This window comes from Falco biarmicus, chromosome 3, assembly GCF_023638135.1.
Source record: "Falco biarmicus isolate bFalBia1 chromosome 3, bFalBia1.pri, whole genome shotgun sequence".
Taxonomy (NCBI): Eukaryota; Metazoa; Chordata; class Aves; order Falconiformes; family Falconidae; genus Falco; species Falco biarmicus.
In genome coordinates, this window is record NC_079290.1 from 71,736,474 (window position 1) to 71,763,380 (window position 26,907).

Below are 26,907 nucleotides of genomic sequence, written 5' to 3' on the forward strand. Positions count from 1 at the left end.
GTAGCAAATACATTAGCTTTATGCTCATTACCTTTTGCAAGAACAAAGTATAGCTAAAAATAAAGAAGGAAAACCCCAACAGTTTTTAACTCTAGTTCTGTTGTCACTTAGCTAAATCTGTGGTCCCTCCAGAGTAGTGACCTGATTTGTCTTGTTTCTCAAAGAACACTTCTAAGATGAAAAAATGATATAAAATCTGTGCTGAACCAAATTTCCAGACGAGAATTTAAGCCATGTGAAAGGTTCAGTTACAGCCTTACAGTCAAGGAAAGACTTTAAATCTGTGATGCATTCCGATATACTCCTGAACAGATTGGGTCCAATCTGAGTAGCTGCTCGTTTTCTCTCTGATGCAGTAACCGATTTTATGGCAGTCCTGTCTTCACTGTCTTCAAGAAGTAGCAGACAGTGATGTTGTCCATGTACACTGTATTCTTGGACTGTTTGTTGGTTTTTATTGGTAATGTATATTTTCCTTAAACCCCTCAGTGTGTATATTTGACTTCAAATTTTAATACATACAGAAAGGCAAATTTTGCCTGCAGATTCAGTCAGTGAATTTTTGTAAATGTAAGGTGCCAGTACTACTGAAGATGGAGTATAGCCCATAAAATGTTCCAGTTACAAGTAGTACTGTAATATCTAGTTTCCTAATTTACTAGTTTAATTTTACACAGGATATCTGCATCGGTGCTATTAAAGAAAAGGATATTGAAGCAAAATTGAAGCATGTCATTAGTGAATGGAGCACTCATGCTTTCAGTTTTGGCCAGTTCAAAACTCGAGGAGAACTCCTTCTGAAAGGTTCAGATATAATGGAGAAAATAGCTTTGGTGGAAGACAGCCTCGTGATATTGGGGTCGCTCATGAGCAACAGGTACAAAACGTAATAAATGCTCATATTTTACAAATATGATCAAACTCAAAAGTAAACAATTGTCATCTCAGGTTCTTTTTTCCTTTAACTCATATTCTTACAGGTATAACGCACCGTTTAAGTCCACTATACAACAGTGGGTTCAGAAGTTGACCAATACTGCAGAAATAATTGAAAACTGGATTACTGTACAAAACCTCTGGATTTACCTTGAAGCTGTGTTTGTTGGTGGAGACATTGCAAAACAACTTCCTCAGGTATGTTGATTTATGATTTCTGAAAAGCTCATCATGGCTTGGCAATGTGTAGCTGCAGCCCAGAAAGTCAACCAAATCCTGGGCTGCATTGGCCAGCAAGCTGAAGGAGGTGATTCTCCCCCTCTACTCAGCTCTAGTGAGACTCCACCTGGAGTAGTGAGTCCAGCTCTGGGGGCCCCAGCATAAGGAGGACATCAGTCTGTTGGAGTGAGTCCAGAGGAGGGCCACGAGGATGATCAGAGGGCTGGAGCACCTCTCTCATGTGAAAACAGGCTGAGAGAGTTGGGGTTGTTCAGCCTGGAGAAGAGGAGGCTCTGGGCAGACCTTACAGCAGCCTTCTAGTACCTAAAGGGGATCTACAAGAAAGCTGGAGAGGGACTTTTTACAAGGACATGTAGTGATAGGACAAGGAGGAATGGTTTTAAGCTGAAAGAGGGTGGACTTGTATTAGATATTAGGAAGAAATTCTTTACAGTGAGGGTGGTGAGACACTGGCGCAGGTTGCATGGAGAAGTTGTGGATGCCTTGTTCCTGGGAGTGTTCAAGGCCAGGCTGGATGGGGCTTTGAGCAGCCTGGTCTAGTGGAAGGTGTCCCTACCTGTGGCTCAGGTTTGGAACTAGATGATCTTCTAGGTCCCTTCCAACCCAAACCATTCTATAATTCAGTAACAATATGTTAATGGCATTATGTTGTACCAAGAGCCACAGCACAGACTTTACATACCAATGCATATAATGCACATGAGTTTTGTGGTCTATGCATAGGCAGTTCAGAAGAAGCTTTGCCAAACTGAGGTCTGTCTGGTTGAACTGCTTAGAACTTTGTCAAACCTACAGGAACATGATTGTAATTCAGACTCAAATATTCCTGTCAGCTTGCAACATTACTAAATCAGATGATAGTAAAGGGCTTAGGACTACTTAATGGTACAAAACCTATATATAAATTTTTCTCTATATACAAACATTCCATTCGCCCTGTGTGCACGTGTTTATAGGCTTTAAATTATTTAATAATAGAATGACAGATTTTCTGTATGAATTCTGTACTTGCTAGGACTTGGTATAATGAAGTCCCACAGAGAGATGTTGCAAGATGTGTGTTAATGTGTGCTAACATTATAACACATAATGTGTGCATGTGTGCTAATCTGTATGAAATACTGCAACATCTTCAGAAGGTAGTTATGACCTTCCGTGATAGCAGCTTCAAAAGAGTTAAGGAACGATCTGACTTCCTGCAGGAGAGAAATATCAGAATAAGTCATCCTTTCTGTTGTGTGTCCTAATGAGAGGCTTTCATATAGTTCACACAACAGTTTAGAGCACTGGATCAACCAACGCTGTAACTTAATGAAACCATGATTATTGGGAAATTATTAAATATTTCTTTATTCAGACCACACCTTTTATAATTAAAGGCTTACAATTTCCAAATCTAACATTAATTTTTCTAAGTACAAAGTACAGCTTTCTTAACTGTTGTTTAAGATAACTACTTTTTTTTTTAGTTTGTGAGGTATGTTTATATTGTTAATGCTTATCAGAGAATCAATAAGTAGTTTTTGCAGATGAACAAATGCTGCAGCACAGCTGAGGCACCTGAGAATTGCTAAAGCTACTTTTTGCAAGGGTGATACATGAACCAGTATTCTGGAAAAAAGCAAATGTGGTAACTATTTTCAAAGGAGGAGAAGTAACAGCTTTGTGAAGGAGTTAATGATAGATGAGTGGGCTTAATTGCAGTTCTTGGATAAATACTGCAACAAGTAACTGTCTGTGAGCATCTGGAAGTTAAGAAGGAGATGAGTAACAGTCAGTGTGAATTTGTTTCAAAACCTGTCAAACAAATCTAATTTATTTTTAGGGTAGGCAACAAGCACTGTGGATAGAGCAAAAACAGTAGATGCTATACATCTGGATAGGCTTTTGACAGTCTCTCATAATACTATCAGAAAATGAGTTTTAGATTGCTGGTGTGTGAAATGCAAGTGGAAAAGTGGAATGCGTAAACAGCAATAACCAATAATTAGAATATTGTACCTTTGGTTTTGGCCAAAGAAACACATAGAGAAATTTGAGAGAGTAGAGAAGAGGGTGATAAGAGTGAGGAACTATCCAGGAAAGATGAACTACAAGAAAAAATTAAACAAACTCAGCTTGTTTGGTCTGAAGGACAGGAAACACTGAAGAGAAGGCATGATAATTTTTTTTTTAAAATAAGGGTTGCTCTCAACAGAAAGAAAACAATGTGTTCTCTGTATCTATGATTATGATGAGAAATAATAGGTATACACAGAAGACAGATGAAGCTTAGATATTAAAACAGAGTCACTGGTAGCAAAGATGGCCCAGAGAGACTTCTGAATCTTCAGCACTGAGCATCTTTAAATACAAGACAGACAGATGTTTTTCAAGTGTGGCATAGGTATGATCCTGTCTTGTGACAGCCAAATGTCTTTGGATGGTCTTTTGAGATCTCCTCTAGCTCTCAGATAATTTACGATCCCATTAACATTTCATTTGTTGTAGATGAAGAAAGAATTTTTAAAGTCAGTATACCCACTGTATAAAAACATTTGTTCTCTAGCTCACAGTATTTGAGGATTTGTCTCCCTTCACTTACAGTATCTTACAAGTGTGGCAGCTTCAGATTGTTTATACTGGTTTTGTTTGTCAAATATTACTACTAACAACTTACTCCTCATAACCTGTGTGGGGCAGCTGTTACATGATGTTGTGTATTGCTATTAGGAAGACTATAATTTCTGAGAAGGCTGCTGTTTGTGTTTTCCAGTGTGTGTTGGAATCCTTTCATATAGACCATTTTGGTGCCCAAGATGAAGTAAAAGACATTTCCAGAGATACCGCATTGCACTCTTTCTCTTGCAGTTTGAATTGTAGTTGTTATAAGCACTGATCATTGTAAGCATGCTTATAAATATTCATACATTAGTCCTGCAAAGAAGACTTGAACAGCAAGGGAAAAACTTGTCTCACGGAATTCCTTAATTTTTAGAATCTGACAAACATGAGGAAGAGCTAATGCATTTATAATGTATTCCAGGAAGCCAGAAGATTTCAGAACATTGATAAATCATGGCAGAGAATTATGCAGAGAGCCCATGAAACATCGAATGTTGTGCAGTGCTGTGTTGGAGATGAGACTTTGGCACAGCTATTACCACATTTGCTGGAACAATTGGAAATCTGTCAGAAATCGCTGACAGGGTATTTGGAAAAAAAACGGTTAATATTTCCAAGATTTTTTTTTGTGTCTGATCCTGCTCTTCTGGAAATTCTTGGTCAAGCATCTGATTCCCACACTATTCAGGTACAAGTAATACGGCAATAATGTTCTTATGGTCAGTAAGTGAGGACCAAAAAGGATTTTGTTATTTAGTGGAGAGAATTTCTTTCACTTTTGGAATGATTTATAGATTCTTCTAACACTGGATTTAAAGGCAAAGTAAGAATGCCATACCAGATCAGCTTATGGACCTTTTTTTTCTGATTCTATTGTAGGCACATTTATTAAGTTTGTTTGACAATGTTAACCGAGTAGGATTTCATGAAAAAAACTACGACCAGATTTTATTGTTTGAATCTCAAGAAGGAGAACAGGTCAATATTATTGAACCAGTTTTAGCTCAGGTAATGAAAGTATATTGCAGTTTTTCATTACTTGATATAAAGTAGATTTACGTTTTCATGACCAACAGTATTGCATCATGCTATTATTTGACTACCTGAATGAAAACCTTCCAATGTGAACAAGAGCAAAGGCCAGAGAGGACAGGACGTTTGTGTCATTCTGTAACAATTACTTTACCTGTTTTTTCAGCAGTACTTATGTGAAGTACATATATCTCTAGAAAGGCAGTGGAGCAGAAGGAAGAGAGGAATCTTTTAAAGATTAGAGAGTAATGGATATGGGAATCAAAGGACTGGGGAAAAAGTCACACAGGGCTTTTTCTACTTGTGAATTATTCATAAACTAATTCTTTAAAAGTACTTTCTTGTTTATTTCAGGGCAATGTGGAATTCTGGTTAGGTCAGCTGCTGAATGGGATTAGGAAAACAATCCACACCATCATTAGACAGGCATCAATGGCCATTAGCGATTCAGCATTTAAGCTGTATGACTTTCAGGCAATGTTTCCTGCACAAATAGGACTTCTGGGAATTCAAATGATCTGGACCAGAGATGCAGAGAATGCACTGAACAGTGCCAAAACAGACAAAAAGGTATTATTTAATGAATCTTTGGGGATTAATTGGAAGCATTGTTTGGAACAGTGCGTATTGTGAAAAGTTAAAAGCAATGTGTAGAAAAAAGCACAAAATACTAGGTAAGTAACCAGAACAACAAATAAACTAACAGAAAAGCAGAATGATAAAAAATGTGTTAAGAAGTCACACCTCCTCATCATCTAATTCTAAAGCACATCAGCATGTTCTTTAGAATTGTTCCTGATCCTGTGGTTTTCTCTATAGTTCTGTCAACACGGTTATTTTGGGAAGGGACATTTTCTCAGTTTGGGAATATATGGAATCTTATCCTATGACTTTTCCAAAATCAAATTTGGAAAGAAATAAGAGCTCCCAAAATTTGGGGAAATAACTGTGCTTCATGGGCATTGGTCAGCTCTAACAATGTATTAGATTCTTCAGTCGATGAGCTCTTCTTTAGGGAAGGAAAAGAATAGAAGCTATTTAGGAGGTGCTGGTTTAGTCTCACACATGTAGAGAAGATACTGTTAACACCAAGGTGTTATTACTAACACTGAATCTGTGAAGGAGGAAGGAGAGGATGTGAACTAAAGAATTGCAAATTACAATTGATCAAGAATATACAGTGAGATTGGACTAAGAACTAGTAACACCATCCTACTGTAAAAGTAAGTGCAGGGGAACAGTACCATGCTGTACTTTGATACTGAATGAAAACAAAGACTCTAGACTATGGAGAAGACCACTTAGTGCCACATTTTCTGCGTTGTACAAAATTTAAAAAGGGCATAGACCCACCTTTAGTCCATATGAACTCCAGTTCATATACTGACTAGATGCAAAGATTCTTTTGCATTAACTAGAAAACAAGTTTAGTTTTCTTGGGATGAACTGTGTGTGTGTGTTTGGGGAGTGGAGAGGTTTAGTTCTCCATTAGCTTTTCAGTGTTTTTTGCACTTTTTTTCTAAGCAACCCGTGTAAATTTTAGGCTTTACATACGTTTACAGAGAGCTAGTGTGTTTGTTCTCACATATTTGGAACAGGTGTATATATGAGCTGCCCTTTCTGAAACCTCAGTGCTTTGTAATTTGTTTTGTATCAGGAACATCACTGACAGAGGCTGATGCTGTTTACATAAGTCAGTATTGTATTTTGTGGAATTTTGTCACAGAATCTGGTGCCACAAAATAAGTTATTATTTTAGCATTGGCATCTAAAGTTGCATTACTATTTTCCCCCTTCTTTGGTTAGAGGATGTGATAGATCTCCAGGTTTCTGTTCCCCTTAAAGAGTAGATACTGCTTGGGCTGATGTGCAGTACCCAAACCCAGAGACTGATGATTCTGGAAATATGCAGGGATGCAATCAACTGGAGATATAATGTATAGTAGAAGGAGCAACAGTCATGGAATAAAGTCTTTGATGTGACCTGTTCACCTAGATATAACGTTATTGTACTCTGTTGGGCTAAGAATTGATGCATGGAGGGCAGCCCGCAAATCAAGATTTAGGATTCCAAACCTAATAAATACAAAGCTGATAATAGATGTCATGGGCCCATATACTTGCCGATGTTTTTTATTTTTTATTCTAAACATTGGAAGAACAAATCATGTTTGTACTTACATGGCTGTTCTTGCTATGTGGAAAAGGTAATGCACACAACAAATCAGAAGTTTTTGGAACTTTTAAATGATTTGATTGACATGACAACACACAACCTGACAAGAATGGAGCGCACAAAATATGAAACTTTAATCACCATTCACGTGCATCAGAAGGATATCTTTGATGATTTGGTAAGTTTTTTGAAAACTTTTAAGAGACTTGCTTTATAGACGTTTTTACACATATTAAATTATAAAAAAGTCTTACAATCTGTTTTCTTTGAGTAGCTCTGATGTTAGTGCTGTGATATAACATGTCAGATTTAGTTTGATTTCATATAGATGTCCTGCAGAGATAAGGGTGAATTATATATAGATATGTTCACAGGTTCAGACTTCAGTTTTTAAAATGGTTGTTGATACCCATCATGCAAAAATTCACTGTGAGCAAAAGAATTTAATTTTTAAACTGTTCTCTCAAATTGAAAATCTAATACATCATTTAATTGAAATGTAACTGGGGAAAAAAAGTCCCTTCAGTATTGCTATCAATCGTGATTTCCAGCCCAGCCTCTGTGTTGATTTAAGGTAATATTTATTGAAAGGTCAAAGTGGTGAGGCTCCATATATTTGAAAAGGATAGCAACAATAACCAGAGCAGATATTTAAATTTTTTTTATACTTGACTTGCATCAGACTTCTTTTACTTAAGTATGTTAAATACATGAAACTATAATTATAAAAATGGAAGTAAAATAACTTTAAAAAAAAAATCTTGCATGATGCAAAGGTCAATAATTCAATAATGCATTGTTTAATTTATGCATATAAGTTAGATAAAAATTAGGTGCATGTGTAAAGAAAGATAGAAAATCATAAAAGAAAAATACTGTAAGTCAGATAGAAAATACCAGCTTCTAAGATGGGCATGGGATTTTATTCCATCTTTAATTTTAAATTTATTTTCATAACTATTTTCTTATTTGGACATTTTATTATCAATTAATTTGATATATTATAATAAAAGTAAATCACAGGAAATTGGTTAAATTTAAAGGGACTGTATGTGAATTAAAAAATCAAGGACAAGTCCAAAACTGGGGAAAGGATTCTTAATTGGTACGTGTAATATCCTTTTCTCAAAATATTTTGTTCCCTGCTAAACACATCCTTTTGTGATGAGAGAAAGTAGAAGGAAGCGTCTGAGAAGCCAGAACCTTCTTTTTACCTTACACCATGTCTGCAAGGCAAATAACCAGGACTACATATTCTGTAAGAGGTGGTTTTGACATTAAGTGTCACAAATAATGAACCAAGATCTACCACAGATCTAAATATGTTTGTGGAAAGTTCATACTGAAAAATACATTCCAAATAAAAACCCACATAGACCTGTGTACAATATATTCAAACTTTGTCTGTGATTTAGTATTTCTGTAACAGCACCAGATACCATGCAGTGTAACCAATACTGTAATTTATTTTTTTTGTGAAGTTTTCCATCACTGTTCTTCAATATAAGACACAATGCATAATCTCTATATGCAATTGAGAAAAAAATCAAAGTGGTCAAAAGTTTCAGAGCATGTCATAGACAAGTTAAAAAAAGGTAATTCTGGATGTCTTGACTCCTGACAGATTCTATGCTTGTTCTTCCAGCTCTTCAATTTATGTATGGTAGATTTCTTTTCTGTATGGAATTTAATATGAATTTGTTATACTGTTTTTGTTTGTGTTAATTATTTTATTAATAATGTTTCTTTTCCATTATAGGTCCGTATGAACATTAAATCTCCATCTGATTTTGAATGGCAAAAACAGTCTCGATTCTATTTTCTTGAAGACTTGGATAAATGCATTATCCAAATCACTGATGTAGAGTTCACCTACTGCAATGAATACTTAGGGTGTACAGACAGGCTTGTAATAACTCCCTTAACTGACAGGTAGTTATGAAAAGAATGCAGTGCATAGTACTGGAGCTAAGACTTAATTCCTTTGCCTCAATTTTTTTTAACTTTCATGAATCAGTATTCTCACTTTGGTTGCACTATAATGCTGCACTATCGCTGGTGAACAGCAGAGGTCAGTGCTTATATATTCAGCCAGCAAAAACCGGCACCCTTAGGGGTCTTGAATTTTCTTTGATTGTTTGCTTGAGCTATATATGTGCTGTGATAGGCATTGAAAACCTTACTTGTGCTCAAGATAAATATACCTGAACGCCATACACTTCACCCGCCTAAACAGAGTGGATCTAAACAACAGTGTATTGCTGCTTTCAATAAGCTAGTAGTTGCATGAGAATTTGGGATTACAGCAAGCATTCATCTGAAGTCATCCTAGAGGAAAAAGCAGTAACTCAGGACAGAGCATTGAATAACTATTGCCAATAAGATTTTAAGCAAGGCTGATGGAGAATTAAAGGACTACAAACACAGAAAGAGCTCTGAGGACAAAATATAAAGAACTTTTCATTGCTGGAGTGCTAGTTATAGAGCACAGTACAAACTCCATTAGGTGCATATTTTCCTAAAGTACTTGGTAGTGCTTCAGCTAGACAAGAGGCAGATGTTTTTGCTACGCTAGAGCTTGTTCTTTCAAGTGTGGATTGGAATGTCAAAATACTATGTGTATTGTCATTTATGAAGAATGACTGCAGGCCGTTGAGTTAATGCTGGAATTGTTTTTGCACTCGCTGTGCTACTAAATTTTATTTACTAGTGACTTTTGTCAACTTCTGAACCAAAATTATGCCCAGTGAGCTATTTAAGAGAGCCAAAACTCTATGCTTGGATAACTGGCTTTCAATATGTAACACACATCTGCCAAAATCTGTGTTGTGTAGCCTGCTATTCTATGCTAGATAGAGATTTTTTTACAGCAGTATGATTTTTTTTACAGCAGTAAACATGCAGTTAATTAGTGGCAGCACTACCACACAAACAATATTTTTGCCCACCAGGAGAGAAAATATCAAGAAAACGTCATTCAAAATTTGATCCAAGAATTAAAATGCAACTTAATTGGTTAGGGACTGATTCAAGGTGCTATGTCACACAAGATTGAAAACTACCACAGGGTGACATGAATGAAGAAAATGAGCCTTCTGAATGACTGTAAACTATAATAATAACAACAAAAAAAGAGTAGAGCTGTGTGTCTTTGGGCAAACCTAGAAGAGCTAAACAGAGCTGCAGGGACTGGTGACTATCCATTGTCGTAAACTGAAAAAGTATTTGAAACAGAGATGTTTTCAAGTGTTGGCATGGGAAACTTATGCAACTAAGCAGTGTTGCATGAGAACAGATTTTATTTCCCTTATAGGCTTTTTCATTTTTAATATTTTTAATATTGCTGTATGGACTTGCATGAACTGACAATTTTCAGGTAATGAATATCTTTGCTTTCCATTAATCAGCTTGGAGTCAAGTGCTGTTTGGCTGATGAGTTTTTGTTTGGAAAGGCTCCCGAAGCACATGATAAATGTACACTAGAGGTAGTATATTACATTAAGGTAATGGGACTGAAATTGAGTGCTCCTAAACATCACGTCAGACACAGACCATGTCATGGCAGACACAAAAACCGAAATGGAAGCTATATTTAGGGTACTATGTATACAGTTTGTCCTTAACTGTTTTCCAGTCACAGAATTGTTAGTACGTTTTCTGCATGAGCAGAGTGCCTGTTAACTGATCACTGAGTAATAAGGTGATAAAGCATTATTACTGCCATTATATTAGAAAGAGTACCGTGTTATTTTATAGGAAATGATACTAGCTGGTATCATTTGGGTTTTTTCAGTGCTGATTTTCTTCCCCCAGACACATCATTACTGCCCATTACTGGTCTTCCCAGTAGGCAGTGATGTAGTCCAAATGACAAGTCTGAGGGTAGTCGAGAGTGACCTCAGGGCCTTGGGGCAACTCATTGAGGGATCAGGAGCACAAGCAGTGCTTTCATCTACCCTGCCAGTTGCAGGGAATGGTGGGGCGTGTAATCAGAGGATCACGCAGATCAATACCTTGCTCTGGACCTAGTGTCAATGGTTAAATTTCATGGTTTTTTGATCAGGGCCAGTTTACATAGCAGCATGTAGAGGGGTGACTGAGGGAACTGGGGTTGTTTAGTGTGGAGACAAGGAGGCTTAGAGGGGGACCTTATTGCTCTCTACAAGCCCCTGAAAGGAGAGGTAGGTATTTTCTCCCAGATAACAAGCTATAGGACGGGAGGAAATGGCCTCAAGTTAACCTCAAGTCAACCACTAGGGGAGGTTTAGATTGGATATTAGGAAAATTTTCACTGAAAGAGTTGTCAAGCATTGGTAAAGGCTGCCCAGGGAGGTGGTGGAACCACCATCCCTGGAGATATTTATAAGACGTGTAGGTGTGGTGCTTAAGGACATGATTTACTAAATCACTGATGGACTTGGCAGTCCTGGGTTAATGGTTGGACTTGACTGTCTTGAAGGTCTCTTCCAACCTAAATGATTCAATGATTCTATGATCATAAAGCTACTGAGTTTCACAGTGTTAAAATGGGCTTGCTGGGATTTTGGAGCTTTGTAGGGTAGAACAAAAGTCTTCCCATACCCTTCAGTAGTTTTCACACCATCTGGGAAGGCTGAGACTTAAACCTGAGGATGTCAACCCAGGATGTAGGCCGAGGTAGGAGAGGATCCTTGGATTCACGGATCACTTCTTTCTCTGCTGCCCATTACAGTCTTCCCTCTTATCCATTCTTCTTGAACTCAAAATGTGCCTGGCAGCACTGGTCTGGTTTGGCATGCTGGTAGGGAAATGGCAAGAACAGGAGCTGCTTCCAGCCTCTGTGCCTTCCTATTACCAGATCTCTGAGCCTATCTTGTGTGCTCTGGGGAGAGAGTAGGAGGATGGGAGAAAAGGCAGAAACCCAGTGAGTCTGGGTGCTGCAGGCTGAGGCTGAGTTATGGAGGGAGGGCATAAGATTAGTGTGAGAAAATCACACTACAGTATTTTGGTGTTCAGCATTTAGAATTGACCTGTGTGTTTCCTTGGCTGTTGCCTTCATCACTGTGCTGGAAGCACGGTTTTCTGCAGATGGAGCAAAGCTGGTATCTGGTAACTCAGCTTCGCAATGTGCAGAGGACTTGACTGAGGACCACAGGGAAGCGCACCCATTTCTGCCTCCTTCCCCGGCTCTGTGTAATACAACTGCTGTGATTACATTAATGGACTTCAAGTAATTAATAGTAGAAAAAAGATTAATAGAACTCTTTGTTCTCTCTCTAGGTGTTACATCACTCTGGCACAGGCCCTGGGCATGAGTATGGGTGGTGCACCAGCAGGGCCTGCAGGGACAGGGAAAACAGAGACAACTAAAGACATGGGCAAATGCCTGGGAAAGTATGTTGTTGTTTTCAATTGTTCAGACCAAATGGACTACAGAGGACTTGGCCGTATCTATAAAGGTAAGAAATAATCTATTTTGTTCATTTTAGAGTCATAAGTTTTTCTCTTCACTAGTGAGTTAGCAATGATTAGTAGGGTATTTTCTTCTCTCTTTCCTCTTATTTCCAGACGCTCATCAGCTTTTCCTGACACTTGATTATTTCTCCTTTCCCCCCCTTTTTTTTCTTCCTGCATAGTTTCCAGTCTTTTTTTATATTCTTGGAGGGTGTTTTCTATCTATGTCTTCTTTTCTTTTTACCTTTTAATCCTTTCTACTGATTTTCTTTATGCCTCTATCCCACCCATCCCGAGGGGGGAGGATATTTAGACCTTCCTTGCCATTTTTTTATCAAGCAAGACAAACAAATATGATGCTCGTTGATGCTGTGGAAGGCAGGGAAACATGCAAAGTGGTGCAGTGCCTTATTTCAAACTCTAGAACTTTTGTGAAACCAGGAAAATGAGGTAGTGGTCAAACTCCGATAACTTTTCATGATAAGCAGAGCTTTGAAGTCACTTTTGCAGACAGTGATCAGATGATCCAATATCTGTGGATTCCATTATGTCTGTTTTCTTGTATATAGCTACTATTGGTTATATGGACTAGCAGACCTTAGAAAGCCACAATTTTCTGTGAGTGGTGGGCTCTTAAATCTAACACAGGTATCATAAACATAATTTTCACTGTTGTGATATCTCCTGTAGGTTAAAATATAACCTGGAGATAATTTCTAGTTTTAATTAAGAAGCCAGTGAAGCTGGCCAGAACATTAATACAAGTAACTTTTGTCTTTGGCTTCTTATTTAAGAGTTTAAGAATATCCAATTAAGCTTTTCTAATGGAGATAGAAAGCCTGAAAGGTGTGCCAGATTTGGATTAAGGTGATTTTGTATTTAATTGTGAAAAGATTTTCCATATTCCTCTCATCTCTTCTGTAGTCTTACTGAGTTTGTTTGTGGCTTAAATCAAGACCAGTAGTGCATATTTGGGAAGAAATGAGTTAAAAGCAGTACTTCACTGACTTTACTGGACTGCTGTTCTTTCTCCTAATCCTTTTGTTCTTTTGCAGATATTTTTAGGCTTCATTAGCTTGTTAACTTTCTTTAATGGCCATATTAAAAAGAGGGAAATAGGACGGAGTAGAGAAAGAAGGGAAAAAATTATTTAAACTAGTTTGACAAGTTTTTCTAATCATGACTCAGAAGTTTTGTAGCTGTCTGTGCGTTCTGCAGAATGCTCTGCTTCTCACTGATCGAACACATTAGCTCCATTTAGAAGAATGTGAAAACAAATAAGCAACACTTCCATCCTTACTTTGCCTCAGCCAGCCTCCATCCCCTATTCCTCCAAGCCATGAAGCATAACAGAGGAGATACATTGAACTTTGAAAAGGAGGCACTGATGTCTCAGCCTCTCTCTCTGCCTCCCCCGGCACGTCATGCCCCCTCCCTCCGGGGATTTCCCTAGTTGGAGCTGCAATAAGGGACCAGCCTAGAGCAAGCAGGATAGCTGGACAAAACAGTCTAAGAGACACTGCTACAAAGACAGAGGATAAAGTGGTCCCTGCTAGAGCAGCCCTATCGTTTCCATACCAGGAATCTGAATAGTGGAGTAAATATGGAAGCACTGAATGGTAGAGCTAGTGGCTATCCTTAGCTCTTGAAAAAAGTTTAATCTCCAGTCCTGAACTGGTCCCATGAAGAGCCCACTCTTCTAGCCAGAAGTTCTGCTAATGCCACAAGAATGGAAAGTCTGACCACATTTAAAGCATTAGGCAGTCTTTTAGCTAGTCTTTTAGCTTTAGCTTTAGCTTTGGTCTTAGGTGAATGCAGGCATTCACTGCCTTGGAGAAGGCTGAAATTGGCTCAGTGCTCCTACGAGCAGTGGGAGCAGAAGACAGGTTTCGTAGTATCCCATTAAGTTATGCTGGGATGTGGGTTTAACTTTTGCAGAAGCTGATGAATTCGGTACTGAATATACTGTGTTGTTGTAGTCCTTACCTGAGGTAAATACTGTGTTTCTAAATATAAGGTCAGATCTTCGTGTATCAAGAGAGAAGATAGTTACCTAGTGAGCAGGAATGGTGGAAAGCTGCTTATTTATATAATACCAAACAAACAGAGGAACATTTCTAAGCTAGAAACTGAACTAGCTGTGGGTGTGGGTATCTTCAGTCAAGATCACAAGTTTCTCACCTCTTGTAACCTCCAGAACTTTGGGCCAGCTTTCAGTTGCATGTCTTTTTTGTGTGTGCAGACTTTTAGTGTTCCAAGTTTATTTTGCTCATTGGTAATATGCAGGAAAGGGCTGGGACCAGCTTGCTGTCTGACTAAGCATGAATATGCTCATAATGCCCAGTGCAGTCATCTGCTGGGTCTGTGCTGTACCTGCAGTCATAAGTCTGGAGGTGAGATGTCAGTCTTTGTTTCTCCTTGGAGCAGGTTTGTCTTTGACCTCACCAAGCTGTTTTTCCTCTCTGCTCCTTCTGTGAGAATGTTTGTATCTCATTATGTTGCTACCTTTTTTCCTGACTCCTTGGTGATTTCACTTCTTTGTATTAAACTATTTGTGACTTGTGTTAATTCAGATATGTAGCCTCTGTATCCTTGCTTTGTTTCTGCCTTCTTATCCTGAGCACTTTGGTAACTTACCCTTTCTCATTTCAGAATGAGGCAATAGTGATGACCACAGCTTGTCATTGTCTTCTTCTAGTAAAACTGAATAAAATTTCTATGTCTAAGAATGGGAGCTGAGTTTTATGGCTCAGCTTTGTTTCTTGTTTTTCTGTAAGCTGACCATTTTCCATTTAGTATTGTCATCATATGCAACAAAAGCTAAGTAATACCGTGTAATGTGTCCTTGTTATCTGGCTGCCTCATTTAATGGCATAATGGTGTTCAATATGGTGAACATAAAGGAAGATGCTTACAGAGCTCAACAAATTGCTGTTCAGGTGACCGTGATGCCTGTGACTGCTTCCCTCAGTCAGTTTGTTAGTGGAATGGCGGCTTACTTCTCAGAGAATTTGCCTGGGAATTAGAGAGTAGATCAAACTGAGTAGAGCCTGGATGGGGTGATTTTTTGCAGCATTGATCAGACTGTTGTGTATCTGGAAGTAAAAGTGAGATTCTCTTCTTACATAAGTCATTGATGCTTTCATTTGTGAAGGGCACCAGTTGCTTTGGACTTACTTTCACAGCTTGGAAGGGCCTGGTTTGGAATCGCCATTTTTTTGTTGAAACATCTTTAAGATGTCTGGTATTTCTCGAAGAGTGGATATACTGAAGTCGGGGAAAGAAATGAGCTCTTTTTGCTTTAATAGGAGGACTGAAGTGAGTTTAAAGAGATTCCTTAACGCATATGAGATCTTTAATGAAGAAGAAGGATAGTTCTTCACAGCTGTAGAAATACTTTCATGCAGACTGATAAGAAAGTTCTCATGAAACATACTACATGTTTTAGTGCACACATTGAGAAATTCTTCAGAATTCCATGTCTGTGATAGGCTTTGTGTTCCATCACCAGTGTTCCCTCTTCCAAACTTCACTTCATCTGATGCTGTGAGTCAAGTTATCAGATATTAGCAGATTTAGCAGTGAGGAGAAAAAGGGATTATGGAGGTGGTGTCATGTCTGCAACCATGTTTCCAGATTTTTCCTGTAAGGACAATAAGTTTGATCTTCAGAATAAAGAAACAGAAAAAAAAATAAACCAAAAAACCATTACAATATATTGTATACTGTAAAATAATTAAACTTCTCATCGTTGGCTCAGAGCTGAGGTTCTGTCTCCCTGTTTCTCTGTTAACCTGTCTCTTTTATTTTCCTGTGCAACTCCGGCTGTTCACAGGCAGATGGTCTAGCCAAGGTGCCCAAGGCCTGGACCTCTACCTTGGATAGTTTTGTTTCTGAAATTTGAACCAAAAAGTAGGTTCAGATATAACTGATCATCTGAATTGGATGAGAGGTAACCCATTAAAGTACCAGGGAAGCAAGTGAGAAAGTGAATTTTCAAGTTTTCTATTATATCAAATTCAGTGTTAAAATTGCCCAGAAACACCAGGCACTTCATTATCAGGGGTACTTCATTACTGTTACTGAAAAGTATTGGTGAATACCCTTTAGGAAACCTTTTGCCTGTGCTTGTCTGTAGATGAGTATAAAAGTCATGTTTGCTTTGGTTCTGTTTTCTATAGTTACAGTCAAACAACTCCAGTCTTACCCGATGTAACTTTTTGTGATTTTTATATTTAATGCAATATTTAATATGAGATTTGATATTTATCTTAATTCGGAAGGTGAATAAACAGATATGGACCTCTTTAAATTCTTTCAGGACCAACGAGTACCTCGTAGCTTACTGCTTCTGGGCTGCACTTTGGCGAGATAGAATTCTGTTTTAGTGAAATTTGCTTTGAATTATGTCACTACAGTACCACCCATGTGTAAAATCTTAGGAGATGTGTCATTTCAACACAAAACAGAGCTTATAGCTGCTTTGTCATGATTAATTACTGCACTGTCACACTGTTTTTAGGCAGACCTCCCAGTGTGCAACAGCACACAGGGTGTTACCACCTGGACTGTTGGGTCACCTGGCAGGACAGGGATTGTCACAGTAGCCTGCAACATACTCTTTTTGTGCTGGAGCCCTAGGACTTGTACTGGGGTCTGTGCCCACAATATAGTGTTCAAGGGTCAGGCCACCCAGCTGTGTAGACATCATAGGGCCGCTGACATGGACACGGACATGGCACTGCATTGCAGAGATGCATTTTGAAGTCTTTCTGAGGGGGGAGTAGCTATGCTGTTTGATTCTTACATCATGTGAGGACCAGGTTTGCAGGATGTCTGTACTGATTGGGGTGGGAGGTGTGTGTGTCACATTTCTTAGACATAGTTAAAGGCCTTTTTAGTCTTGTCCTTTATCTTCTGCTTTTTACTCCATTTCAATATTTGATTACCATAATATGTTCTATGTGGGGACAGAAATTAATGCACAGTATGACAGTGCACAACAAAATTACTTTGTGTCTAAGCTGTTTTGCAGTTGAGTGTTTACTTGCTGTGCCTTTGCTTCTGTATGTGTCTATGTGTATATCTATATCTGCGTGTATTTTCTTTCCTTTGCCTTTTAAACACCACCATAATGAAATAATTTTGCTGGAACTGAATTTTTTCAAAGCTGTGGGATATTGGCCTTGCCTGTCAGGTTTCCTAATCCATGCAGCAGGTGGCATTACAGAACAAGTGATTTTTTTTTTTTTTCCCCAAGGAAAAATTGTTTGGTTAGAACTGAACCTCACCATTCTATAGAGAAAGTAATTTCAAACCCCTTTAATATACAGATATCAAGTGTGAGAGACAATATGATATAGAACAAAGTTTCTTTGTTAAATAATATCCAGCTTTAGGGCTTTTCCTTGTTGCATCCCGAAGAGTAGATATTGATGTTTAAAAAGCAAAGAAAAAAACCCACCTTTTTTTTTTTTTTTTTTTTTAGAATGGAGCCTAGCAGTCATGTAATACAGGTAACAAAAGGGGCCAAATGCATCTGAAAAATCTCTGCAAGATTTTTTTATAGGGGGGCAGCTAGAATGGGGCAGCTCCATGAGAGAAGACAAGCCAGGAGCCCAGGGTGACCACTGCACAGGCAGGGGCAAGGACTTCACTGAGCTGGCCACGGTCCAACGATGCCTGAGCAGGGCAGATTAGTGACAGCTTGTTCCATCAGCTGTCCAAGGACCATCAAACAAGGTGAAATAACAAGCTGGGTCCAGGGTCCATCTAGGAGATTCAGCCAAAAAGAGCAGGAGGCAAGGCTGGAGGTAAGGCTATGGATAGTTCTGGGGTCCTCCAGGATGTTCAGTCAGCAAGCTGGGATAACAGTAGATAGGACTGTGCCCAGCCCTACATACAACATGGCTCAGACCTGTCTGAGCTGAAATGGAGCTCCTGGACTTGAAGGACAGAGAATATCGGTAGAAGCCCGACAATTAAGGTCTGTTGGTGTATTCAGGGCCCTGATATTCCTCATACCGGTGAAGTTAAGGAACTTTCTTAATTTCTTTTTAAAGACAGTAGGATTGAGTCTTTTATGTTTTAAATTTCGTACCTGTCTAAAGAATGACTTTAATCTTTGCTTCATTATGGCATTGTGGTATTTGTATATATTTAATTTGCTTTTAAATTTCATAATTAAGTCCATGTGACTTTTTATTCTCTTAATATTCTTTTCTTTTGGAGTATATTTTTCTGTATAATATCCCAGAAATTATTTAGAAGTGGTTTAGGAAAAAGATTACATGTAGAATTGAACTGAATTTCCTGGGAGGTCTGCAGTATTACTCTGGCTGAATTAAATCTTAGGGAGCCAATTTTGGCTGCATTACCACTGGTTTTCATCTGGTGTGAATCCAATAATTTTGTTGAAGAGTTCTTCCAAAATTACATGGGCGAAAAAGACCAATCAGCACAACAATATTAAAAGAAATGGTTAATGGACACTGAAAAACTATAAAAAATTAATGTAAAAATTATTTTCATATTTTTCTTCTTTTTTTGCTGTCTGCAAAAACTGAAAAGTACTGATTTGGCTATGATTGCTGATCACAGTAGAAGACAGGACAGAGTAGATGAGGGGCAGAGAAGAAACATAAAAGGGGCATCAAGGGGATTTGGAGTAAGATGAGAGTTCCTAGAGAAACACCTTAAAGAGCAAGGGAAGATCAGACAAAGAACAGTAGAGGGAAGGGAAGGATGATAATGTGAGCAGAACAGGCCAGATCAAAGACAAGAGAAGAAAAGACATGAAATAGAAAACAAAGGGAAAAAGTATGTATTAATGGTAGTATGGTTGATTTTTGAATACTTTCTCTTCCATTAGCTTAAGTGTCTTAAGAAATTAACATTACACATAAACCACTCCTTGATTTATTTTACCAGTGCTATAGACATTGCCATGTAGAGTATGGGGATGCAGGGGAGCTCTGGGCGTAGCTGTTCAGCATTGCAAACACACATGTGCTTTTTCTTGGACATGTGCTTTGTTTCTGCATTTCGCACTGCCTTCAAATAGCTTAAGCCAAACTGAGCTCCACCAGTCCAGTGTTAAAAACCGGAATTAAACACCTCTGAAAATTTGTTTGTAGCACCAGTTAAAGTACTGATCCAGGTGCTTGCTGGTCTCAGGCAATAGGAAATACTAGTCCAGTGTGGGCTTTGGGAAGGGAGGAGATGGCATCCATGAAGTTCCTTTGTAGACTTACTAGCCTTTGTCTCTTGTGAAATGGACATGGAACAGCTGGGTATTATGTAGCTTTCCCACTACTGCTCTAGAAAGCTGCCATGGTAGACTCTCCTATTTTAATCCCGCTAACATGATACAGAAGGAGTACTTGACTCTTAGAGAAGACGTTAATTTCATGGTGTTTATGGCTACTAATGTCTGTCTAGAGCTCCATAGGCTGTTCCAAATAACAGTTGTGTGACATCAAATTCCTCTGTTTTGAGCAGCAGGATGCTATTTTCCAATAATTTTTGACCTATGAATTAATTGTTATAAAATGCCACAATACTTCTGTCACAAATGTAGTGGTTTCTGATTTGATTCTGTGCTTTTCATTTAGACGGGTGTCTTTCAAGCTTATCTTTGACCATTTCACCCCCTGCATAGATGAGTTTCCATGCTATATGCATGCTTTATGCTACTAGGTGCTATACACAGTATTATTGAACACTTTCTGTCTTATGGTTGCTATGAAAGTGTAGAATTCTTTGGAAAGAAGCTTGTATATCTTTCTTCCAAGGGGTATTTCTTTTTCTGGGTGTCATTAAATGCGCAGCCCAATTTCTTCCGAGTTTTTGCTTCTCATTTTGCTCTGTGTTCATACTCTCTGTTCTTCTCATGTTACATTGCTGTATAGAACAGGCTGTATTTTATTTAAATGTGTATTATTATTGTTTGATTTGATATTTTATCAAAATATTTTTCTTTTTCTATTTTTAGGTTTAGCTCAGTCAGGTGCATGGGGTTGCTTTGATGAATTTAACCGTATTGAACTTCCAGTTTTATCAGTAGCTGCTCAGCAGATATATATTGTACTTCAGTGTAAGAAAAATAAGAAACCTCAGTTCATTTTCACTGACGGTGATATTGTTGACATGGACAGAGAATTTGGTATATTTCTGACTATGGTATGTGTCTGAAAATGTGTAAGTGGCATAACTGTGAAAAATATTTCCTATTTCATTTACCGTTGAAATTTCTCAGTTGAAATAATTTGAACTGTCTGTTAGAAGATAGTGAATACAATTTGAAAAATAATTTGGTGAAATGATAATGATGCTATTTTCTCTTGCCCATATTTTCAACTGGAATTTAGGATTTGAGGTATGCAATTATCATTAACTACATATTTTAAGGCTTTTTCAGTTGAATATTTCAAAGACTGAGATTAAACCCAACCCTCTAATATTTTTAGTTGAAGTCTGTCAAAATAAAGCAGAAGCAACTGACCACTGCAAGGGCTACTGTAATTGGTCTGGTCAGTATTTCATCACCTCTGAAGAACTTTTGACTGCAATCCTTCAATATGATGGCATGAAGGAAACCACCCTCACTTTGGTTCACTGGCCTCTGGAAGATTTATCTTTGGTGCCTATGGACTGCTTCTAGCAGTGCAGGAGGCAAAGAAACAGGAAAGCGTAAGAATACCTTAAAAGCATCTTTGTATCTCCCCTTCCTTAGCTGTAGGCTACATACCCACAACTCAAAATGGAAACATTTGTCTTTATTTTAAGGTTTCCTCCTTTTGGAAAGCTAATGTTATCACTTTAATATGAAAAAGAGGACAAGTTAGTGGCATGCAAAGGCCAGTGGGAAGGCAGTTAGGAAAAAGCTGGAAGAGTTTAAGAAGTTACTACTACATAGCTAGTGACTACTGTTGTCACAGCTGAGCCATGCAGTAGTCACATGAATGACTTAGACATCTTTCAGTGAAAGGTCAGATCTGTTAGTTTAAATTATGTTCAGTTATGGCTTGCACTGCTTGACTGACTTTGTACTGAAATGGTCTGGGAATGCTCAAAAGAGACAATAACCTCCAGCATTGAACACTGTCAAGACCCCAAGGAACTAACCATTTACAACGGTTCCAACAAGACCTGTAAGTGGTTGTATGTCTCTGTCTGTGTGTCTCGGACATCTCCAGATAGCATGTGTGATACCACATACTTCATGAACTGCAATATTTAGGCAACGGTGTAGTGATGTGTAATTGTGACATGCTTAAGTTACCCTTTGTAATCTGGTGCGTGCTCCTGTGTTTGCCAAATAATTATCAGAAAAGATAAACCTTCCTATCCTGCTTTCTTTATATAATATTTTGTGTTTTGCATTTTTCAGAACCCCGGCTATGCAGGACGACAGGAACTTCCAGAAAATCTGAAGATTCAGTTTCGCACAGTTGCTATGATGGTGCCTGACCGTAGCATTATTATGCGAGTCAAGCTGGCAAGTGCTGGTTTCCGAGACAACGAAGTCCTTAGTCGAAAATTCTATACACTCTACAAACTCTGTGAAGAACAGTTATCTAAACAGGTAAAATAAATATTTGTCAAACTGTAAGCTGTCACTGGAAGGCTATGTAGAGAATATACTTTCATAGAATATATAATTATTTTTACACTCATGAACCTATTAATTTTTTAAGGTTTTCAGTTTCAAGTTCTATAAACAGCCTGAAATCATCACATGGATTTTATTTTTCATACTAATTTATGTAGTAAAGGAGGCTTGATTTTTGATTCTTAAACAGAGTGCAATTATTGTAGAAGTTATGAGGCAAGGTGTATATTCCTCTGATGAACTTTGCAGAGGACACATTTTTCAGTCTCCTCACTTAAGAAGGCTAGGTCTATTGGAGAGGCTGTATAAGAATTCTAAATAACTGAAGAGTGCCTAGAAGGCACTGTCTTGCTGAGTGCTACCAGAAGAGTGCTATTCTGTTTGGTACGGGTATTTACGTAGAAACAAAGGATAAATCTGCTTTTAAAAACAGAGCTAAGTGTTGCTTTTGATTGCCCTGTGGTGGCAGTCAGCTAGAGGGTCTCAAAGAGAGATCATATGAATGGTAGCTAAGTTGCAGCTCAAATGCCTGCTTTGTTTGGACCACAATGAACCTGGGTATATTGACTACATTCTCCATTATATTATTTCAGTTCTATACTACATATTTATTAGTGACTATGTTGACTTCCATATAGAAATCTTGGACTACAACCAGGATAAGATAATGGTGCATCATACTGCCCTCATATTTCAGCGTTAAAACAGAAAAGTACAGATTTGGATTTTCTCTTCCTTTCTCTATACCTCTGTAATTTCACTCTCTGTCTATACAATCAAACTAGATTCCAATTTTCATTTCTCTCAGTTTTCTTCTTCTGGGAGAGTTTTACTCACCAATTTTATGTTGTAGAGTGGCCTTTGAAGGGTCATATTTGCTATTGGCTTCCCTGTAATATTTGCCCAGGGTGTCTCCATTAGCCTTCAAATTAGTTTTTAGGCAATCTGAATCCACTATATTGGTCTAGCATCACTAGTGTTAGTCCATTTGTTGCTGTCCAATGTACTCCGTCAGTCCTGTCATCTGCCTGTGTTCTATACTTACCAGGCTTATAGGCTGCAGTTGTCAGAGGATCATTTTCCAAGAACTTTCTCTTAAGTGGAATTTGTGGACATTGTTTAGGAAAATTTGTGTATGCACAGTTGCAGCAGTTAGCAACATAGCTTGTATACAGAGTATTGAATATGGATATTTCTTTTTTTTCCCTCAGGCTGACTCAATCGGATTAAATTTTCTCATTGCCTCACTTTGTCTGGTCATTTTTGTCCTGGACATGATTCTTTGTTTTACTGTGTAAGAAACATTTAAGCAGGCATCAGAAATTCAGCCACCTACTTCTGCAAAAGTACTTTCCTTGTTTTGCATTGTCGTGGGTATTACAACTGGTTCACTTGTGGACAGAGTATTTAAAGATGACACACACACACACACAGACAAAACTTAGCTATCTTAATGATGTACAGTGTTTTGTATGTGACTGTAGCTGCATCTGTACAAATATTTTTTGTGTGTAGTTTGGTCATTTCTGCAGCAGAAACTGCCCTGAAGTCTCTGAGACAGCAAGATTCTCCACTCAACATGTTAATCAACATATTGAAGCATATAAGTGTTTATCAGTTAGCCTAGGGGTCATAGGAACTGCTTGGATGACTGTGTGGAAATGTCTGAAATGCTCATTTGGAGAACTCCTGTAACAATTGGGCAAATGCTTTGTTGTGAAGGCATCACAGTCACTACAATTAAGGTGTAGCTCAATCACCTTGTCTCAGGTCAGTCCTTTGTCTCATTTATACTGATGCTAGCAAGGGAGTTCTGTGATATTAATTGATGGAATTTAATGACCAAGTGTTCTGGGTGTGTACATGGTCACAGCCCTCACACCTAGCTACATCACAAATATATATTTGAATTTTATGCTTCTTTCTCACTTACTATACAAGCCATGAAGTCTGTGGGGAACCGTCTTCCATATGTATTTACAATTTCTTCAGGACCCTCTAACTTTTCTCCAGTATTCACCAGAGAACCCTGCAATGCTGATCTTTGCTCCTAGCAGTTTACATTGCGGGTCATGATTCTATACTCTGCAATATGAGCTAGGAAGCATAGCTTTCTGCATACTCATGCTAGTTTGTCTTGCCTGTGCTTCTCAGCAGCTCTTTGGACAGTCCTGTTTTTGTATAAATTAATTATATACAATTATAAAATCAGAGAAGAACTGAGTTTAGAAGGGACCTCGGGAGGTCAACAGGTCCTATACCTGTGCTCAAAGTGGAGTCAAATAGAGCAGGTGGCTCAGCACCTTGTCTAGGTGAGCTTTGAATATCTCCAGGTGTGGAGACTGCACAGCCTCTCTGGTCAAGATGTTGAAGTGTCTGACCACCCTGTCTAGTCACCATTTTCTCTGTGAGGATGTTATTGGAGACAGTGTTGAAATCTCCTGTAGTGCCTCTGCCCTGCTGTGTTGCCCTTCTAGCAGATACTGGGGTATTTCGAGCCCCCAGTGAGGACCAGGTTTTGCAAAGATGGGGCTAATTCTCATTCTCAGAAGAAAGTTTCATCAGCTTCTTCCTCATCAGAAAGTCTGCAGCAGACATCTGCCACAATGTTGATCAGCCCTCTAATCCTAACCCAAATGCTCTCACCTGTCTCATCAGCCATCCTAAGGCCAAGTGTTGCCACTTTCTTTTACTTTAAAGGGCAACTCCCCATCCAATCCTACTGGCTTGTCCTTCCTAGAGAACCTGTATTCACCCACTGCAGCGCTCCAGTCTTGCCAAGCTATCCCACCACATTTCTTTCATCCTAATTAGGCTGTAGCCCTGCAACTGCACACAGAGGTCCTATTTTTTTTTCCTGTTTTCTTCCCATGCTGTGTGCATTAGTGAATAGGCACTTCAAATCGGCACCTGCTTGTGCTGGTTACCCAAGAAAAAAGTGAGGGCTTCTGCCCTGATGCTGTTCTTTTGGCCTGTCCTTATTTGCATGCCTACACTTGAGACTGGCCACTTTCCACACTGTTTTGTCATTTTGGTGGTCTTTTTTGTCCACCTCAGACTGCATCTTTTGCTTTTCAGTTGGGTCCACCACCTCCTTACTTGAATGTGAGTTATTATCTCCCTCCCCCGTCATTCATAGATAGTTGTAGTAGTAATGGAATATTTTGAAAGACTTGCTGAAGTTCTTTGTGAAGTTTGTTGTAGGTTGGGGAATATATCTGATGCAATAAGTGATTAAATCTATATCTATATATCTAATGAGTTCATCTGATTAGTTATGGGAGTCCCATGAACTGGAGATATTTCTCAGAGTACAGGGGACACAAATTGCTTCTGTCTAGCCAGAAAACCAGAACTCTATAAAGAGTTCTAGAGGCATATTAATCTGATTTTCCCAGTGGAAATTATTTAAATTTTTAATGGTAAATTTTAAATTTGAAGCAAGTACTGCTGGGTATCCAGGCAGTTAACTGGAAAGAACAGGCTCACGTAAAGAACCAATGCAATAGGGAATGGCAGAACATTGCCTGTTTTTAGCAAATGCAATATATGTCAACAGAAGAAAATAACAGCAAACAAGCATTCACCAGCTGAACTTACCTTCCACAAAACCTAAAAGGAATGTGCCAAAAGGAATACATGGAGTCCTCCAGACATTTTATGCACACAAATACAGACTCTGTAGAAAGAGGAGCTCTGAGTCACAAGTAGCTAAAGGCATCCTGAGTGGCTGTCATCTCCTTCAGTAAAGAAAAACAGAAAAGTAAAAAAAATAGCCCTTAGCAAGTGTAGGAAGCCCAAGGTGTCCACAAGCCTATGAAAGTTATTCTGAAAGGGCCCCCAAAACTGAATTATTTGTCTTTGTTACAGGACTTCCAGCCAAAGTTCCCTACTTAGCCCTTCCACAAAGCCTCACCCAGATTAGGGAAAACCATATGAACAGAAAAGAAAAAGCTAACAAAGCTTGAAAGCACATGAGGCCATAATCCCTTTTTGAGGATCATCTGCTTAAGGTGCTTTCAATACCCCTTTTTTCTTTTCCCCACAACAGCAATTTCTGCTTCTAGTGTTGAGATTTTTATTTGCACATTTTTAATTCTTCCTTAAAAGAACATCAGCTATACCACTGAAGTCCATTTTGCCCAACTGCAATCTTTTGCCTGCTGTTAAAATATGTAGCAAAGAAATAGCTCATAATCCACATTTTCAAGTATATTCTAGCTGCTCTGTGCCATTCCTGAAAGACAAAGCAGTTGTAAAACTAGCAGACTGATTAAGGAAAATAAGTTATGGTCACTTTGAACTACCCATCAGGTAGGTCAGTTGGAATGTACCAAAAAACCTGTCTTTAAAAGTAATTTTAATTTGTTTTAGATTTTCTAATGGGTAGGACAGTATTTCTTCAACTTTAACAAAGTGGTCACATCTATAAAATCATAGACTCATGTAGATTTGAAGGGACCTCCAGACGTCACCTTGTCTAAGTTCTAGCTCAACATGTGCCAATTTAAAGCAGATTGCTAAGGCACTTGTTGCGTTTCAGGTATCTCCAAGGATGGAGATACTCATTCTCTCTGGGCACCTTTTCTGTATTTGCCCACTCTCATTGTGAAGAATCTTTTCCTTATGCAAACCGTTGCAATTTCCTCTGTTGCAAATTTTGACCAGTCTCTTTTCCGCTCACTTGGCCATCTTTTGCTGGACTCATTCCAGTGTGTCAATGATGGCCATCTGGCATGGAGAAAAAGAAATATATCAGCCCTTGTCATGCTTCTGGATATTTCACTAGGACATATTAAATAATATTGGACTTTGTCATCAACAGATAATGTCCCTTCCAAACTTCACACAAAGTTGTTAATATTTTTGTCTT

The 26,907-nt window shown here is 38.4% G+C and overlaps 1 protein-coding gene across 1 annotated transcript in view; it reads left to right on the plus strand.

Moving 5' to 3' along the window:
• Window positions 1-26,907, plus strand: part of LOC130146491 (dynein axonemal heavy chain 5-like) — a 176,263-nt gene that overhangs the window by 46,052 nt on the left and 103,304 nt on the right. Inside the window, exons 32-40 of the mRNA XM_056332652.1 lie at window positions 678-877; window positions 981-1,134; window positions 4,202-4,468; window positions 5,167-5,382; window positions 7,020-7,166; window positions 8,748-8,920; window positions 12,248-12,426; window positions 20,415-20,602; window positions 21,813-22,007. Coding sequence (XP_056188627.1) covers window positions 678-877; window positions 981-1,134; window positions 4,202-4,468; window positions 5,167-5,382; window positions 7,020-7,166; window positions 8,748-8,920; window positions 12,248-12,426; window positions 20,415-20,602; window positions 21,813-22,007 — 1,719 coding nt within the window. The remainder of the gene's footprint in view (window positions 1-677; window positions 878-980; window positions 1,135-4,201; window positions 4,469-5,166; window positions 5,383-7,019; window positions 7,167-8,747; window positions 8,921-12,247; window positions 12,427-20,414; window positions 20,603-21,812; window positions 22,008-26,907) is intronic.